At 42.0% G+C, this 19,504-nt stretch overlaps 1 protein-coding gene and 1 long non-coding RNA gene across 10 annotated transcripts in view; both read left to right on the forward strand.

Moving 5' to 3' along the window:
• Positions 1–19,504, forward strand: part of cask (calcium/calmodulin dependent serine protein kinase) — a 249,197-nt gene that overhangs the window by 175,195 nt on the left and 54,498 nt on the right. For all 9 annotated transcript variants that reach the window (XM_033033061.1, XM_033033060.1, XM_033033062.1 and 6 more), the window contains one exon: positions 17,231–17,308. In XM_033033061.1, coding sequence (XP_032888952.1) covers positions 17,231–17,308 — 78 coding nt within the window. The remainder of the gene's footprint in view (positions 1–17,230; positions 17,309–19,504) is intronic.
• On the forward strand, positions 1,431–16,494 carry LOC116980648. Its single transcript, XR_004414030.1, has 3 exons — positions 1,431–1,442; positions 15,365–15,370; positions 16,361–16,494. It is a non-coding gene; the product is annotated as an uncharacterized LOC116980648 (long non-coding RNA).

Below are 19,504 nucleotides of genomic sequence, written 5' to 3' on the forward strand. Positions count from 1 at the left end.
CTTCAGTCTGAAGAAGGGTCTCGACCAGACACGTCACCCATTCCTTCTCTCCAGAGATGCTGCCTAACCCGCTGAGCTACTCCAGCACTTTGTGTCTATTGGTTTAAACCAGCACCTGCTGTTCCTTCCACACGTGTACCTGTCCAAATGCCGTTTAATTGTCATTGTGGTAATTTCAAGTTGAGAATGAAGACAAGAGTGTTTAGTTGCCGTCTGTCAGAACAATGACATTCTCAGTTGGTGCACCTTAACAGGCCGGTTAAAGCAACAACACACAGATACATGTAAATAGATTTGATTTAGTTTACTATTACTATTTAGTTTACTATTACCACCTGTAGCGAGGTACAGGGAAAAGCTTTCGTTGCGTGCTATCCGGTAAATGCAAGCAAGCTGCTCGCAATGTACAGATAAAGGAGAACGGGCGCAACATATATAATCAATGATACAATGGATTAATAGTCGGTAATATTGGGTAATCATCCCGGCATATCAGCGGAGGCCCAAGTATTAGCATTACAATTAATGCCCCACAGTGCCGAAGACCCGGGTTCGATCCTGGTCTCGGGTGTTGTCTGGAGTTTGCACGTTCTCCCTGTGACCGCGTGGGTTTCCTCCGGGTGCTCCGGTTTCCTCCCACATCCCAAAGACGTGCAGGTTTGTAGCTTAATTGGCCCTCTGTAAATTGCCTCCTAGTGTGTAGGGAGTGGATGAGAGAGTGGGATAACATAGAACCAGTGTGAACGGGTGATCGATGGTCGGCACGGACTCGAGGGGCCGAAGGGCCTGTTTCCACACTGTATCTTTGAACTAATTATAATATTGAACAAATCAAGACTTACCTATTGGATTTGAACATGAACAATGTTATCCCAAGGTTGCAGAGTATTTGAATGCTCCCTGCATAATCCCTGAGGTTATTCTTTGTAAAAAGAATAATTCTCTGCCACAGAAGGTAGTTGAGGCCAGTTCATTGGCTATATATAAGAGGGAGTTAGATGTGGCCCTTGTGGCTAAAGGGATCACGGGGTATGGAGAGAAAGCAGGTACAGGATACTGAGTTGGATGATCAGTCATGATCATATTGAATGGCGGTGCAGGCTCGAAGGGCCGAATGGCCTACTCCTGCACCTATTTTCTATGTTTCTAAAATGAAGGGCAAAGTTCATCTCTACAAGTTTCATTTTCTGAAGTTAATTTGTAGTTTATATTTACCATCTTGCCGTTGCTTATTTGTTCCCGCGATACATGAATCCAAGACTTACATTTAAAGATGAACAAGATATTAATTTAAAGACAGATATCAACTAATTTCCCCGATTGAGTATGAATATCGATTTCTTTAACATCCCCTCTCTCTCCGTCCCTCCCCCACCCGAGAGGTACTAACTTCAAAGTCGCCTTGTTGGGTCTCATTGTGTGAGAAGGAACTGCAGATGCTGGTTTAAATAGAAGAGAGACACAAAATGCTGGAGCAACTCAGCGGGACAGGCAGCATCTCTGGAGAGAAGGAATGGGTGACGTTTTGGGTCGAGACCCTTCTGAAGGTTTCGGGTCGAGACCCTTAGAAGGGTCACGATCAGAAACGTCACCCATTCTTTCTCTCCAGGGACGCAGCCTGTTCCATGCCAGTCACCAGAGCGAATTCGGCACAGAAACTAACGGCAGCGGCGCAACGTTTCCGACGCCTCGGGACTCTTGCACTGAGGCTGCTCCATGGCCGGAGCTGCAGCGAGCGACTCGCCAGCCCAGCAAACACTCGCCAGCCCCGGCTCCCCGTCCGCATCTGTCCCCGCCGCTGCTTCTGCTTCCATCCCTCCCTCAGCCCCGACTCCAACACCCGCGGCCCATGTAGTTGATATGAGTTTTGAAATTCTGGTTGATCACAGAATTTCTCACGACAGTGCGTGAGAAATTTGTGATCAGCGTGAGAGCGTGAGAATTTGGCCAAATGCGTGTCACATGCTCAATGCGTGAGAGTTGGCAGCCCTGTGTATATACACTTCAGAATTCATTATGCTACTACCATCAGCAGTGAAGATAAGTGAGCCAGTACCTTCAGCAGCCATACATGGCCAGGCCATAACACCCCCACCACCGTGTTTCTCAGATGAGGTGGTATGCTTTGGATCTTGGGCAGTTCCTTCTCTCCTCCATACTTTGCTCTTGCCATCATCTGTTATAAGTTAATCTCCGTCTCATCTGTCCACAAGACCTTTTTCCAGAGCTGTGGTTGCTCTTTTAAGTACTTCTTGGCAAACTGTAACCTGGCCATACTATTTTTGCGGCTAACCAGTGGTTTGCATCTTGCAGTGTAGCCTCTGTATTTCTGTTCATTAAGTCTTCTGCAGACAGTGGTCATTGACAAATTCACAGCTGACTCCTGAAGAGTGTTTCTGATCTGTCAGACAGGTGTTTGGGGATTTTTCTTTATTATAGAGACAATTCTTCTGTCATCAGCTCTGGAGGTCTTCATTGGCTTGCCAGTCCCTTTGCGATTAGTAAGCTCACCAGTGCTCGCTTTCTTCTTAATTATGTTCCAAACAGTTGATTTTGGTAAGTCTAAGGTTTGGCTGATGTCTCTAACAGTTTTATTCTTGGTTCTCAGTCTCGTAATGGCTTCTTTGACTTTCATTCGCACAACTTTGCTCCTCATATTGATAAACAGTAATAAAAGTTTCCAAAGGTGATGGAAAGACTAGGTACTGAGGGCTCTCTTGTACCTGCATCAAGGAGGCAATTAACACACCTGAGCAATTACAAATGCCTGTGAAGCCATGTGTCCCAAACATTATGGTGCCCTGAAATGGAGGGACTGTGTATAAACACAGCTGTAATTTCTACATGCTGAAACCAAAATGTTTAAAAATGGCCTTTAATAAAATCTGACAATGTGCACTTTAACCACATGCGATGTTTTTCTATTACGAATCTCTAATTGTAGAGAACAGAGGCAAATAAATAAATGATGGGTCTTTGTCCCAAACATTATGAAGGGCACTGTATTTGTGCATTTGTGCTCCAGCTTAAGTATATTTGTGCATTGTAAACTAATTTGGCTTCCAAAATGTTGGAGATGCAACAATTACATCTGGGTTTTAAGTATGATGTTCATCAGTTTAGAAAATATTGACAAATTGTAAATTATGCTTATTTAAAAGGTTATTATGATTTTAAGACAAATTTATTGTAATTTAATTTAGTGGTTTGTATAGATTCATTGTAAATTTCCTGCTATAAATGTTAATATATTAATTATAATTAGTTAAATATGTTGAAAGATGTATCAAATCTGATCTAATTCCTAGTTTGGCTTGCAGCTTTGTTCAGTCTATGCCTGGCCTCCAGCCAGTTGTATGTCCTACGTTAAATGGGTCAGCAAGAAATTCTGTGTGCTAGTCTATTTTGACAGATATTTTGTTTATAGAGAGCAGACGCATGATCTATTTGAGTAGACCAGAACCTTTACGCATCAAAGAATTTCAGGTCCACCCTGTTAGGAATTGGTCATTTTTTGTTTAAGGACTGGCACCATGGGGAATTCTGAATCCAGCTGTTTCTAGATTTACAAGTGAAAATTCATTCAGGGTGGGAACAATATGATCTTTTGTATGTTTGGAGCCATTCTGCACTGATAGCGTTGTTACTGCTTGACTGTGAGAACAGAAAGCCTTCACAACCCAAGCTGCTCAAAGTGCTAAGACTAAGCTGCATTATTTCAGACCTATACGACCCATCTGTTGATACTTTACTGGCTCATTGGGTGAGTTCATGCCTGAGATAGTGATATGTACATCTGTGTACGGTACTTTCGAATGTCAATGCTTTATTAATTTGTTGACATTTCTTGTTCATTAATCTTTTGTCTACTATGTGCTACAATTATCTGGCCAATGCTAGCAATGGGCACATGATAAATTATGTGTTTTTGAAGGCAACTACTTCTTTGGGAGAAGGTTAGATATTTTATAATATCAGCTGGATACTTCATGGTGCAGATTTTTGATTGAAGCTGGATCCAGTTAGGAAAAGTATACTACAATTATCTGTAAATTTGTAATTGAAAATGTATTAGTTTATAAAGCAGAGCCCAGATTCAGTAAGCATCTCTTACATTCCCTAGTCTTGTATTTTGGTGCTTATATCCTTCTGTAGGTATAAATTGTGGACAATGTTATGCCTAGTCACATACTACTTACCTGCAGGAGATTTAGCCTCTAAGTGTGGTGTTAATTCAAAAACAGATTTGAATATATATTGCAATGATTTATTGAGAAAAAGAATAAGAACATTTCAGTCCTAATCAGGCATGACCAGATGTATTTCGTCACAAAAATTATCTATGTTGAATTAATCCAGAAGAGAGAAGCAGTAGTCTGAAGAAGGGTTTCGGCCCGAAACGTCGCCTATTTCCTTCGCTCCATAGATGCTGCTGCACCCGCTGAGTTTCCCCAGCAATTTTGTGTACCAGCAGTAGTATACAATTGCCCTCATTACACTGAACGCAATGTTCTTTTATGGAATAATTTCTGATGCAAGTTTAACTTTTGGGAACATCAGGCAAGGACAGATTTAGAGCATAATAATGAATCTTACTAGTTTGTGGTTAAGCCATTCACGGGGTGAACAAATTCAACTGTGTGATTCGGGCCTTTATGCCTAACTGAGGTGAATTTTGTGGTGAACTGGGGTTTAATGGAAGATTTGCTAAAGCTGTCAGTTGAAGGCATCTTGATTGAAGTGTGGAAATAATCTTAAATTTATGTTTGAGCAAAACTTACTTTTATTACCTTTATTTACTTTTATTATAACTTTACATTGCATTTCTATGTTACTAGAATGCATCCTCTGCTACTGAAAATTTAGCAATGTAATCTTTTTGTTTGTTGACACCCATGTGGGATGGATGCATACTGTTTGAGAATCGCTCCAAAAACATTACTGTACATAACACTAGTATTTTATGCATAAAGCCTTAAACTGGCAAACCATTTATCATCTTATCTTTTTTTAAACAACACTGTTTAACACTACATTTCTCTAGGCAAACAATTTCAAAATTAAATATACCAAAAATAATCAAATGCATTGCAGTACTTGCGTGGAGTCAAATCTTCAACGAGGATGTTGATACTAATTAGCTTGCAACTGTCCTGCCCTTATAATTATACAGTAGTAAACTAAAAATATTTTCACAATTATTATGCAGAACACTTGAAATCAAATTCAATAGAACTTATGTGGGTGAAAGAAGGTGGTTTAATATTCATAGATTCAGATTTTAAGGTGCAGATAAATAAGTGTAAACCATATTCTGCTTAGGCCCATTAGAAATTTGTACATTTCAAAAAGATCATATTTCATTATCCTCGACTGAAGAGCGTAGGCCCAAAAATACTTCCTATCATCCTCTAGAACTGAGGAACACCAAGCGCAGGCCATTCCTAGTTTCACATCTGCTTAAGGCAAACATACCTGACATGCGATATGAACTATTAATGTTTTCCTCATAATCTCTCCCAAAAATAGAATTGGAATTATTCAAAGATGTTGGGGAAAAAACTATAATTGTTTTGCAACCTAAAATAAGCTGGATTGCAAACCAAATGTGAGGATGATATTTGTAAGGAAATTGCTTTACGGTACTGCAAATGTCCTGAATTTCTCTTGATTTACATATTATTAAGCCATGTTTATACTTAATGTTGAAGAAAATTTGCCTTTCAACACATATCGCATATTCCATTACTGAAGTAAAAGACAAGAAATTTGCAACCAATTCCTATCATGGTAGATTTCCTTTGACTCAAAAGAATTTGGACAGTCCCCCATTTACTGCAGCCCAAATCTTCCGAAAGTCTTTATCATCCTTTCTGCATTAGCCAGTTATTCTATTTGCCACCTGAGGAAGGTACTTGCATGTTCATGAGTTAATTTGAACATTTTTTTGCAACGTTTGTGTAACAAATGCACACTGTAATTCCTTATATTATCTGAAAACATTATATTCAAAAAATAATAATTAGATCTAATTCCTCCATTTCCCGTGTCCTTATCCAGCACTGCATGTGTTCTTGCCATTTCAAATTCTTTCAGATTTGCTGGAGGATTGTTAGTTTATTCATATGGAAATTTACACCCGTTCAAAACCAGGCATAATGTTTCTTTTTTATTACAAGATTAGGAGGTGGGTGGACAGTGCAATAGAATTGCCCTGTGTTGCATTACTCACTATCTTTCCAAGTCTTTCATTGTGCGTAGGATGTGCACAATATAATATGACATCAGCTGCAAGTTTGCATAGTCATGTGGTCAAATGCACAAGATATTTGTAGACTAATATCCAATTGAGGTCAGTGAATCGTAATAGAAAATAAACTAGAAAAAAAAAACCTTATTATACTGTGTTGAAATATGATGTAGACATTCCAACATTTTAAAACTCTGGGTTTATGAATAATAACAATTATTAAATGTAACCTTTCCAATAGTTTCACTATGTGAAACGAATGTATTTACTTCCCAAATTGTTACTGGACAGTTTCTCTGTATAAAAGGACAGGATACAGATAATTAAGTTTTTTACAACTAAATTTTTTGCTTAAAGTTGTATTACTTTTGACAGTGTTTTGGGGTCATTTTAAATGTTTATTTCTGTTTTAACAGCATGATTTTAAAGATTGAGCATTCCACAAGCTTTTGGAAAGTTCCTGTAGGCTAGGAGCTTTGTAGCTTTGATGTCAATCAAAACTGTTCTCGGCAGCTTCAGCAGCTAAGCAAGTCTGGGCCAGAAAGGTGACCATCCAATTGCATATTTGCTCTGACAGATCCAACTGAGGCCCATGATGAGTCAAAGTAAAACATGCTTGCAGTGGGCCCCACTCAGCTAATGTGTCATGTGTCATGCTAAAATGAGGAACTGGAAAAGCCATGTTGTCAGTTTTCCATATAATAGTAGCATTACTTCTGTATTCAAAATTTGCTAAATTTAAGACACGTATTTGGAAAATGGGTACTGCTGGCTCACATGGCCGTGTTTACTTATCGTCCATGAATTTCTGTGGAGAAATTTATCTACAAGTTTAATTTCTTGGTAGGCCACCTCGGAGGATAGTTAACCACACTGTGAGACTGGAATGATGCCCAAGTCAAATGAACTCGCTAGTTCTGCATCCCTTATGGTGAATCTATGGTTGTTGTAGTAAATCAGCAGGTTTTTTTTCTCTCTCGCTTTCACTGACATCTGCATTTCATGTACAAAGGTTCTGAACTGCATTTTAACTTTCAAATCACAGTTAAAAAAATTGACCTTTTACCACTCCTAGATTCCTCTGCTCTACAACAATCCCCAGAGCTCTACCATTCACTGTGTAGGTCCTGCCCATGTTAGTCTTTCCAAAATGCAACACCTCACATTTCTCTGTATTAAATTCAGCCAGCCATTCCTCAGCCCACCTGACTAACTGATCAAGATCCTGCTGCAATTTTTGACAACCATCTTCACTATCTACAATTCTGCCCACTTTTGTGTCATCTGCAAACTTGCTAATCATGCCATGTGCGTTCTCATCCAAATCATTGACATAGATGCTAAACAGCAATGGGCCCAGCACCGAACGCTGAGCACACCACTAGTCACAGGCCTCCAGTCCGAAAAGGAACCTTCTACCATTACCCTCTTTCTTTCCTTCCATGAATCCAATTTCCATCCACTTAAGCTCTGAAATCATCTAGTGGATGAAATAGGGATGAACAAGCCTCCATTGAAATGCCTCAAACATAAGTGGTAACAATTGTTTATATTTTAAATCTCTCTGAATTGATGATGATTTTTTTTTCTTTTAATATTTGGGGGAGTTTGATATTGACAAATTATTTTTTTTAAACTGCAGTATGCTGTGCAAATTTGGTGAAATAAGGGCATGCAGGAGTTGAAGAGTAAAAGGAGAAAGTGGGAATACGATATGAAACAGCATGAACTATCCTCTATTACTAGTGAATGCGTTGAACATATTAACAATTATGATCTGTAATGTGATCTTCATGCTGTCTAAAAATTTTTTTTTAATAATTCAGCTGAAAAAGCATTATTATCATATCTGATAATTTGATCCTGTAAGAGACATTTGACAACCTAAAAAAGAAAGGAAAGAAAATATGTGTATCCTGTCCTTGCTCTTTTATATCAATAATTGGTTCTTGGCATGTAATCGAGGTATGCTCTGAAACCACTAGAGGTCATTGACCGGCAATGATCGAATTCAATTCAATTATACTTTATTATCACATGCACCTAGGTACGGTGAAATGCTTTGGTTTGCATACAACCCGGTAAAATCATACAGCAGATCTTACCTGGGCAGTACACGAGTCACCACGTTTCTTGCGCCAACAAAGTTACAAAAGTTCACCGAACCATCCTATCTTCTGCCTGCCGCTGCACGTTGCAGCAGACTGGCCTCCGCCTGGTCACCCTTTGTTCTCGGCCGCATCCCCTCCAGCGGCTCCCCCTTCGTTCTCAGCGGCCCCCTGCCGGGTCACCCTTGGCTATCAATGTAAAGATTATTTAGTGATTAGTATCAGTAAAGGAAATTGCAGAAGAAACTAGCAAATTTAAAGTAAATATAAGAAATAAAAGAATTGACATTGATGAAATTTGCTCCCTTACACAACAGTAAATGGCAAAGTTCCAGTTTTGAAGAAGCTGGAGACCTATACGTTCATTTCCATGAGAATAATGACAGCCTCTAGCTGTGTTCTATGTTACAGTTATGGCTGCAGTAAGTGGCAATTTTGAATAAATACATCCTTATTGAATCAGAAATATCTTAAGGATATTCATGTGAGAAAATTACATTCGAAACACCCTGGGTAAATGTGGGCTGTAGAATATACTTGTACATCTCTTCCTCCCTCTAAAAGCAACTTCTAAAGACAAATGCTTGCATCTTGCATTAATATACTTGCATCTAAAAGCAATTTGTGACCCATCAAAAAGCCTCTGAGCATCAGATGAATTGTTACCAGTTGATATTTGAAATTTGGATAAATTGTACTGAGCACTATACATACATTTAGACAAAGCAACCATTAGAAGAAATTAAGCAGCTTCTGACCTGTACAGTGCCCTCCATAATGTTTGGGACAAAGACCCATCATTTATTTATTTGCCTTTGTACTCCACAATTTGAGATTTGTAATAGAACAAAATCACATGCGGTTAAAGTGCACATTGTCAGATTTTATTAAAGGCCATTTTTATACATTTTGGTTTCACCGTGTAGAAATTACAGAGGTTTATTATACATAGCCCCTCCATTTCAGGGCACCATAATGTTTGGGACACATGGCTTCACAGGCGTTTGTAATTGCTCAGGTGTGTTTAATTGCCTCCTTAATGCAGGTATAAGAGAGCTCTCAGCACCTAGTCCCTCCAGTCTTTCCATCACCTTTGGAATGTTTTATTGCTGTTTATCAACATGAGGACCAAAATTGTGCCAATGAAAGTCAAATAAGCCATTATGAGACAGAAACAAGAATAAAACTTAGAGACATCAGCCAAACCTTAGGCTTACCAAAATCAACCATTTGGAACATCGTTAAGAAGAAAGAGAGCACTGGTGAGCTTACTAATCACAAAGGGACTGGCAGGCCAAGGAAGACCTCCACAGCTGATGACAGAAGAATTCTCTCTATAATTAAGAAAAATCCCCAAACACCGGTCCGACAGATCAGAAACACTTCTTCAGGAGTGAGGTGTGGATTTGTCAATGACCACTGCCCGCAGACGACTTAATGAACAGAAATACAGAGGCTACACTGCAAGATACAAACCACTGGTTAGCCACAAAAATAGTATGGCCAGGTTACAGTTTGCCAAGAAGCACTTAAAAAAGCAACCACAGTTCTGGAAAAAGGTCTTGTGGACAGATGAGATGAAGATTAACTTAAATCAGAGTGATGGCAAGAGCAAAGTATGGAGGAGAGAAGGAACTGCCCAAGATCCAAAGCATATCACCTCATCTGTGAAATATGGTGGTGGGGGTGTAATGGCCTGGCCATGTATGGCTGCTCAAGGTACTGGCTCACTTATCTTCATTGATAATACAACTGCTGATGGTAGTAGCATAATGAATTCTGAAGTGTATAGACACATCCTATCTGCTCATTTTCAAACAAATGCCTCAAAACTCATTCATTCTACAGCAAGACAATGATCCCAAACATACTGCTAAAGCATCAAAAGAGTTCTTCAAAGCTTAAAAAATGGTCAATTCTTGAGTGGCCATGTCAATCATCCGATATGATCCCAATTGAGCATGCCTTTTATATGCTGAAGAGAAAATTGAAAGGGACCCCAAAACAAGTATAAGCTAAAGAAGGCTGCAATACAGGCCTGGCAGAGCATCACCAGAGAAGACACCCAGCAACTGGTGATGTTCATGAATCGCAGACTTCAAGCGTGCAAAGGATATGCAACAAAATACTAAACATGACTACTTTCATTTACATAACATTGCTGTGTCCCAAACATAATGGTGCCCTGAAATGGGGGGACTAAGTATAAACACTGTTGTAATTTCTACATGGTGAAACAAAAATGTATAAAAATGGCCTTTATTAAAATTTGGCAATGTGCACTTTAACCACACGTGATTTTTTCTATTACAAATCTCAGATTGTGGAGCCCAGAGGCAAATAAATAAATGATGGGTCTTTGTCCCAAACATTATGGAGGGCAGTGTAAGTAGTTGATGATTTATTTAAATAGTGCTGATGGCAATTATCCTTGCTGTTGTTAAATTAATTTTGCTGTGCAAGATTGAGAAGTCAAGGTCATTGTCACAAGTACAGGTACAATGAGGTAAAGGTACAATAAAATCTTGCTTGCCGCAGTATCAAGTGTCAAGTGTTTTATTGTCATGTCCCAGATACTCTTCACGTTATATATTATGAGGTGATTGAAGGCTTTGTGGCCAAGTTTGAAGATATGAAAATGGGAGAAGGGGCAGGTAGTGTAGCGAAAGCAGGGACTCTGCAGAAGGAGTTCAAAAGGGAACTGCAGATGCTGGAATATCGAAGGTACACAAAATTGCTGGGGAAACTCAGCGGGTGCAGCAGCATCTATGGAGCGAAGGAAATAGGCGACGTTTCGGGCCGAAACCCTTCTTCAGACTCTGCAGAAGGACTTGGACAGGTTGGGAGAGTGGGCAGAGAAGTGGCAGATTGCATATAGTGTAGCAAAGTGTGGAGTCATGCATTTTGGTAGTAGAAATAAAGGCTGACACTATTTTCTAAATGGGGAGAGAATCCAGAAATTGGAGCTGCAAAGGGACTTGGGAGTGCTGGTGCAGGATTCCCAAAAGGTTAATTTGCAAGTCGAATCAGTTGTAGGAAGGCAAATGCAATGCTAGCATTTATTTCAAGTTCAAGTTACATTTATTGTCACGTGCACCAATTGGTACAGCGAGACCTGAATTACCACACAGCCATACGAATAAAAAGAACACACTACGCGACAGAATTCAACATGAACATCCCCACACAGCGGAATCACCGCTTCCCACTGTGAGGGAAGGCAACAAAGTTCAGTCAATTTCCTCTTTGTTCACACGTAGTCGGGGCCTTTGAGCCTTCTGCAGTCACCGCTACGGCAGCCCGCTGTTCAGGCCCTCTCGCCGAGATGATCGGAACTCCGACGTCGGAACGGAAGAACACTCTCGGCGGCTTGGAGTTTCCGAATTGGCCACTTCTTACCGGAGACCACGGCTCCCGAAGTCCACAGGCTGAGCTGGGTGGAGATTCAACACTGGCGACCCTCGGCAAAGGATCCCAGGACTCAACGATGTTAAAGTCAGCGCCCGTGGCTAGAAGGCCCTCAAACCACAGCTCCACGGTGTTAATCAGCTGGCCCAACATTCCGGAGCTCCAAGACAGGCGATCGTCCCGCTCCGCGATGGAATTCAGTGCTGCGCCGCTACTGAAAGTCTGCACCAATCCAGATGGTAGGCCACGGTGGAGGGGGGGGGAGGGGGGGGGGGGGGGGGGGCGAAGATGCGACTCTGAGAAAAGACGCATCCTCGACCAGGAAGTGACTGAGAAACGGTTTCCCCTCTTTCCCCAACCCCCCGCATAAAAAAGACTAAGAAACTTCAAAAAGCATACTTTTGACAAACTAAAATAACTAAAAGGGTAAAAGGACGGCCAAACTGCTGGCGAGGCTGCTAGAATACAAGAGGGCTATAATACAAAAACTGAGGCTGTACAAGGCGCTGGTCAGGCCACATTTGGAGTATTGTAAGTAATTCTGGGCACCATATTTGAGGAAGGATGTGCTGGCTCTGGAGAGAGTCCAGAGGTGTTTTGCAAGAAGGATCCCAGGAATGAGTAGGTTTGACACAGAAGGCCGTGGAGGCCAAGTCAGTGGATATTTTAAAGGTAGAGATTGATAGATCCTTGATTTGTACGGGTTTTGGGGGTTATGGGGAGAAGGCAGGAGAATGGGGTTCGGAGGGAGAGATAGATCAGCCATGATTGAATGGCGGAGCAGACTTGATGGGCCGAATGGCCTAATTCTGCTCCTATCACTTATGACCTTATAGAACAGTGAACTTCTTATTGCAGCAGCACAACAGCATATGTAAACATAGTACACTGTAAACAATATAATAAACGAGAAAAAATATGTTCAGTGTGTATATGTATTTTATATATATACACATACACACTTACACAAAAAAATATATATAATAATAGTGCAAATAGACAACACCAATGACCCCAAGAGCTTCAAATAGTTCAGAGCTTATTTGGAGCTTGTAGTGTTTAATAGCCTAATGGATGTGGGGAAGAACCTGGACGTTACAGTGTTCAGTATATGCATATCACTCCCGACAACACACAAATCATATCTTATATATTGCATGTCTCTATACTTACAAAACTCTGATCTTGGATGTATATTTATTTGTGTGATGTTTGTGTGCATTTCACGTCTCCTCGAAAACACGACACGGTAACGGTGAAAATTTTACATATTCCGATAAAGATTTACGCCATGATGTCAAAAATCGCCTTATCTGAAAATATCATGCATTATTTCTCGAGTTATTTATCAAAATGTTCACAAATCTCAAATAACTTAGAAAATAAACGAGATGCTCTCGCTGATGATGTCACAATGGATCTGACTGCCTGCCTCTGCTCGTGCTGTGAGTGACGTCACCCCTGTTCTGTCTTCTGTACTTCTTGGCTTCTTAACTTTCACTTCTTTAAATTTGTCACTTAGCGTTTTTAAACTGCTGCTCAGGTCGTGCTGCGCGCTCCGCTGGGCTCCTTGAAGTTCTAGAACATGGTGGCGGTTGTTATTGCCGCGCGGGCACGGGGCAGCGCGATGGGAAGGTGGCCGTGGCGGCCATCACTCCCTCTGGGAGAGGCTGTCTATGGAGACCTGCGATTCCTCCATCGATCGCAGGGACTCGGGGATCGTGATGCCATCTCCTCGCTGATGATCCCAATCCCACCTGGTGATCTCTGACCGTCACGGGGGACGACCTCCTCTCCGTCTCCCCCGCCCAATTGCCTGTCAATCGCGGAAGCCACGATCGGCTGGCCCTCCGCTGCATGGAGAGTGGTCCCACCCGCTCAGCGTCCGCGTGCCTGATGGGGAGGCTGCTGCCACGGGCCCAGCCCGGCTTGACGCCTGCCCGCAGCCTCCCTCGGGTCCACGCCCGCCCGCAGCCTCGCTCGGGGCCGGCGCTTGGTGGGGAGGCTGCTGCTCTATGACCTGGGTAGGTGCTGCCTCTACCCCCTCCCTCTCTACCCCATCCCCCTCCCTCTCTATCCCCGCCCGACTACCCACTCCCCCTTCCTCTACTCCCTCCCCCTCGCACTCCCTCTCTACCCCCTCCCTCTCTATCTCCTGCTCCCTCTCTACCCCCTCCCTCTCTACCCCTCCCTCTCTACCCCCTCCCTCTCTGCCCCCTCCCTCTCTGCCCCCTCCCTTTCTGCCCCCCCCTCCATTTCTGCCCTCCCTCCCTTTTTGCCCCCCCTCCCTTTCTGACCCCCTCCCTCTCTGCCCCCCCTCCCCGTTCTCTGCCCCCCTCCCTCTCTGACGCCCCTTCCCTCTCTGCCCCTCCCGCTTCCCTCTGCCCCCCCCTGGTGGAGTATTGCGTTCGGGAACCAGCCCTCCCCTGTGATGCCGCGCCCCCACAACTCAATCTCCCCCTCCCTCTCTACCCCCCTCACCCTCTCCTTCTCTACCCCCCCCCCCCCCCCCCCCCCCCCCCCCCCCCCACCCCCCTCTAGCTGTGCCTGCGCAGTTGGGGGCTATGCGTGAGTGGTTAGGGCGGGGAGTGGAGTAAAAGGTGCAAATGAATAATATTTATATAATATCACAGGGGAGGGGGGCTAGTGTGTGTGTGACGCCAATGGGTCCCACTTGGTCTAGTAAATTCTGTAAGGCAGTGAAAATAAAAAAACTACAAAGAAAGGAGCATTCATTATGGCCAAACATTCAAAATGCCATTTGATATATTTAACCTGCTCCTTCATCTTCTTCAAGTCAAATCAAGTATCTATCGTCATATGCATGAGTATTTGCTTACTTGGATCTTTTCATTGCTTCAATGAAAAGATCCTTCATCAGAATCAAAAGAGAGGGGAATGAAGAGAGGATTTGATGGGCCAATCCTTTATCAATACTTTCAATTTTCTTATTTTACTCCAATATTGTTTTGACAGATATTTTAAACTGTCTTTAACTAATTACTGCTACATACCAGCTAATATCTGCTGTTACAGAATCCCTTTTTAAAATGGATAATATATGTTCCATGCTATCCTTCACTGTACTATTTTCACATGCTGTTTCCAAATTATGAAGCACATGCAGCATTCCTGAATCCATATGCAATTTAAAAAAAAATTGACATAACTAATTTTTCTAAAAATTTCTGGTGTCCCCCAAATACATTTGATTATGGCACTTTCAGCATGATGTTTGAAAATTGTCAGAGTCTTGGTTATATGGTTAAATCATTTGCAACCTAACGACCAGAATATATTTTATTCTCTTCATGTTACAGTCTATTGTGGCAGGATCTGTTCTTGTACAGTGGCCCAGTGATACCTTTAAATTGACTTACTCAGTGTTCACTGCCATTATTGTAAAATCGAAAAATTTGTGTTACTAAAAGACAGACAGAAATCAATAGTAGATTAACATTTGTAGATTTTAGCGGATATCTGATTAACCTATACCTTTCAGGATGTTGCACATATCAGTAATCAAAGGCCAGAATGATGGGGCTCCACAATTAGCCCAAACTATTTCCACTTTCTGAGAGTTGAGCCTTTGCCTCAGAAATCTGTGAATTGAATTTTTAAACATATTCAAAATTGAGAGATTTTTTTCATGTCATTTGAGAGTTACATGGAAAAGACAGGAAAATGGATGAGGGAAGTTAATTCAGCAATGGTCTTATTGAATGGCAGAACAAACAAGAGGATGAATGGCAGCAGTAATCAATTCGGACTCAAAGTTTGACGACTAGTGCAGCCACTGGCAGCATGGCATTCAGGTCTCAGCCATGGAAGGCCTTAACTTGGGTTGGAAGAAGGCTGAGCTTAGGTGGAGCTTTGTCTCCTGTCAAAGTGTCAATAGGTCTGATTTTTTTTAAAACAGACCAGGTCAGCAATTTGAAATGTTGATTCTGTTTCTCAGCAATGCCAGCATTTTATTTTTTTATTTCAGATTTCTAATATTTACAATATTTTGCTTTTGTTACATTGATAATGAGTGCTAACATGAGAACTGGAAAATAAATTGCATCTTCACGTTCAGCTACGCTAGTGATTATCTCCCACAATTGTGGATCTGTCGATCCTGCCCACTCTCCCCCTGCACGTCAGGATGTACGCAAGGTTCGTGATTCAATTTTATGCAAGCTCATGAGATGCATCTCTGTGCTCCATTGAATGCATGATCCAAAGAGGTCATACAGGTCCTCCCCAAGAGATGTCAAGAATGTCTAATTGTCATAAGCACCTGGACCGGAGCAATGCAATTCTTACTTGCTGCAGCTTTACAGGCACATTAAATGCAACAAATAAATATAAATACATTATCATTTATAAGAGGTAAAGCAGACCATAATAGTGTGAGCCAAAGTATGTAGAGCAACCTTAGACAAACACCATAGTAGTTGAGTCCTGAAGAAGTTGTGTTTGTGCAGGAGGGTTGATTGGAAGAACTTGAACGTGGAAGTCACATTTCTCGGGCTTCTGTCCCTTTTTCCTGATAGTAGATGAGAGCATAACCTCCTTCATTCAAGGGCATTTGAATTACCAAATCAGGAAGGAAGATGGGGAGTGAAATATAGAACCAGAGGGAGGAGCGGTGGTTAGAGGGAACGGAAGACTGGGAGGAGAAAAATTGAAGTATGGAGTATGGAACAGGTGGAGGGGAATTTACCTATTTGATCCATGTCTGAAGCAAGTTGCAGTTGTACAAGACATTGGTGAGACCGCATTTAGAATATTGTGTTCAGTTCTGGGCACCATGTTATAGGAAAGATATTGTCAAGCTTGAAAGCTTTCAGAAAAGATTTACGAGGATGTTGCCAGGATTAGAGGGTGTGAGCTATAGGGAGAGATTGAGTAGGCTGGGTCTCTATTCCTTGGAGCGCAGGACGATGAGGGGTGATCTCATAGAGGTGTACAAAATCATAAGAGGAATAGATCGGGTCGATGCACAGTGCCTCTTGCCCAGAGTGGGGGAATCGAGGACCAGAGGACATAGGTTCAAGGTGAAAGGGAAAAGATTTAATAGGAATCAGAGGGGTAACTTTTTCACACAAAGGGTGGTGGGTGTATGGAACAAGCTGCCAGAGGAGGTAGTTGAGGCTGGGACTGTCCCATCCTTTAAGAAACAGTTAGACAGGTACATGGATAGGACAGGTTTGGAGGGATATGGACCAAGTGCAGGCAAGTGGGACTAGTGTAGCTGGGACATGTTGGCCGGTGTGGGCAAGTTGGGCCAAAGGGCCTGTTTCCACACTGTATCACTATATGACTCTTGTGGTCCTGGCAAAACCCAAACAGGACATCGGTGAGTGGTTTATTGGTAGGGAGTCAACAGTGGATCCCATCAGTGTGCATCAGTCTTGCATTGTTTTCAACTTGCACCTATTCTGTTCATTAGAAATATACTTTATATTTTCTCTACTAGTTGTACGACAAGATCAACACAAAGTCATCACCGCAGATAAGAAATCCACCAAGTGATGCTGTCCAAAGAGCCAAAGAGGTTGGTTGTTTAATTTCACTTTTAACTCATTACGCGTTTATGTCTTAGTTATTCTGTAGGTTAATGGGAAGATAATAGGAAAGACACCTGAATGATTTTATCATCTTTTAGTGAAAGCTAACGTTTAATCTGTTGTTAACCTGGAGTTATTTAGATGTATTATTGACCCTTAATAATGACAATGCACAGGGATTCTGTTATGGGGTCTACTTATATGCCCTTGTTATCACTCCTCCACAGCCAACAATAGACCATTGTGGGCTCTTTGGTCATTGATGAGTTTTTCTCTCCCATGACTCACAGTCTGAAAAGGGGTCTCAACCCAAAACGTCACCTATTCCTTTTCTCTAGAGATGCTACCTGACCCACTGAGTTACTCCAACATTTTGTGTCTATCTTAGTATCTGAATTGCTTCTTTTATATGCTTACTCAGAGGTGATGGCAGCGAGGTATGACTCCACAGTCGTTGCAATGGATACAATGGTGGAGTTTGTATACTTGGAATATGTTATTGATTGTAAAGCACTATTGAACACATCAATAGTGCTACTGCTTAAATATAGATCATTCTTTTTATTAATTGCATTCTGAAATATCTGATATATCAGAGCACAACTACTAAACTGCTACCCAGGCATGGAGTCGGGATGAGGTAAATACACTTCATGCTGGCAGCTGTGGTGAGGAGGTTCAGTAGTTGAAAAGGGAGGAAAGTTATGGCAGGAGTGGCCATTTTGGTGGCAGCACTTTCTGACATTGAAGTGCCATGGTTGAGGCCAAAGTGCAGAGGCTGAGCGGCAAGATAAAGAAAAGCAAACACAACAAAACAAGGCCTTTCCTTTTAATCTAGTAGCTGCAAGAGGAATTGTAATGTCAGTCAGTGGAGTGGTTTGCTCCTATGAAATGTGGGAGATCAAGAAGAAACTGGACTGCTATGTTTGCAGGAGGTGTGTGCAGTTGCAGCTCCTCACAGACCATGTGGATCAGTTGGATTCAACAAGGAGAGAATAAGAGGCAGTGAGTGTTGTAGCCAGGATCTTCAGGGAGATGGTCTCACCACAGATGGTGATCAGCAGGAGGGCTGGGTAGTCAATGCAGGAGTTCTCCTTGGCTGTTTCTTTCTCTAACAGATATATCGTTCCAGATACTGTTGGGTGGATAACCTCTCGGGAAAGCAGCATCAGTCAAATCGGTGGCGCCACGAATGGTCCTGTTCTAAAGCAGGGAGGGGCAAAGTCTAGACAAGCAGTATATTAGTAGACTCTAGTCAGGGAGTAGACAGGCATTTCTGTTGTCTCGCTGGTGTCAAGGTCAAGGATGTCTCAGATCAGGTGCAGAACATTTATAAGGAGATTGGGTAGTCAGAGCTCATAGTCCATGTTTCCAGTGAGGCTGTGACCTCTGTTGATCTGGCAAAACAGATAATATGGCAAGGCTCTGGAACCAAGGGTCCTGGAAAATCTTACAACTCTGGACAACTCCTGGAAAATCTGTGGTGGACCTATATCCTTGTAGGGAAGCTTTCCAGTCCTACTCAGGTTTTAAAGTAGTGAGGCAGGAGGATGGGACCCAGAATAACATGGAGCAAGTGGGGAAACAATCCCATAAAAGATAGAACCGACAAGTCCAGTCGGCAGAAATGACAGGAGCAGATGGGATGGTAGGCAGCAAGGAGCCTTGCAGGTAAAATGAATCTGAGAGGGTCGAACAATCCAAACGATTGTGATATTATTGTAAAAATGGAAACATGATTGAGGAAATGGCAGAACAGGTAGCTCAATATTCAAGGGTAGAGAAGTTTCAGAAGTTAACAAGGGGAGATACAAAAGGGGAAGGTTATTGCACTGCTGATCCGTGAGAATATTATGGCAGTACTTCGGCCAATTAGGCTATATTGGTAGAACTGAAAAATAGAAAAATAGGATGACAGGTGTAGGTATAACAGAATTAGAATAACAGTTGTGTTGGCAAATCACAGTAGTAGTAGTGGGAGATTTTAATTGAAGAGTTGTTCAGAGCTGTAAGATGTTAAAACAAAATCAAATTGAGGTTGATTTTAAATGGAGGGATTGGAAGTCCTTATTTAGGGTTCGTGTCTCCATTTGTCCACTCCAGACCTAGCACTATTTTAGAGTAAGTGGTCCCAAAGTGGACGTGGATGCATGGCAAGAAAATCCACAGTCAGCAAAATTTGT

The sequence above is a fragment of the Amblyraja radiata genome, chromosome 14 (assembly GCF_010909765.2).
Source record: "Amblyraja radiata isolate CabotCenter1 chromosome 14, sAmbRad1.1.pri, whole genome shotgun sequence".
NCBI lineage: Eukaryota > Metazoa > Chordata > Chondrichthyes > Rajiformes > Rajidae > Amblyraja > Amblyraja radiata.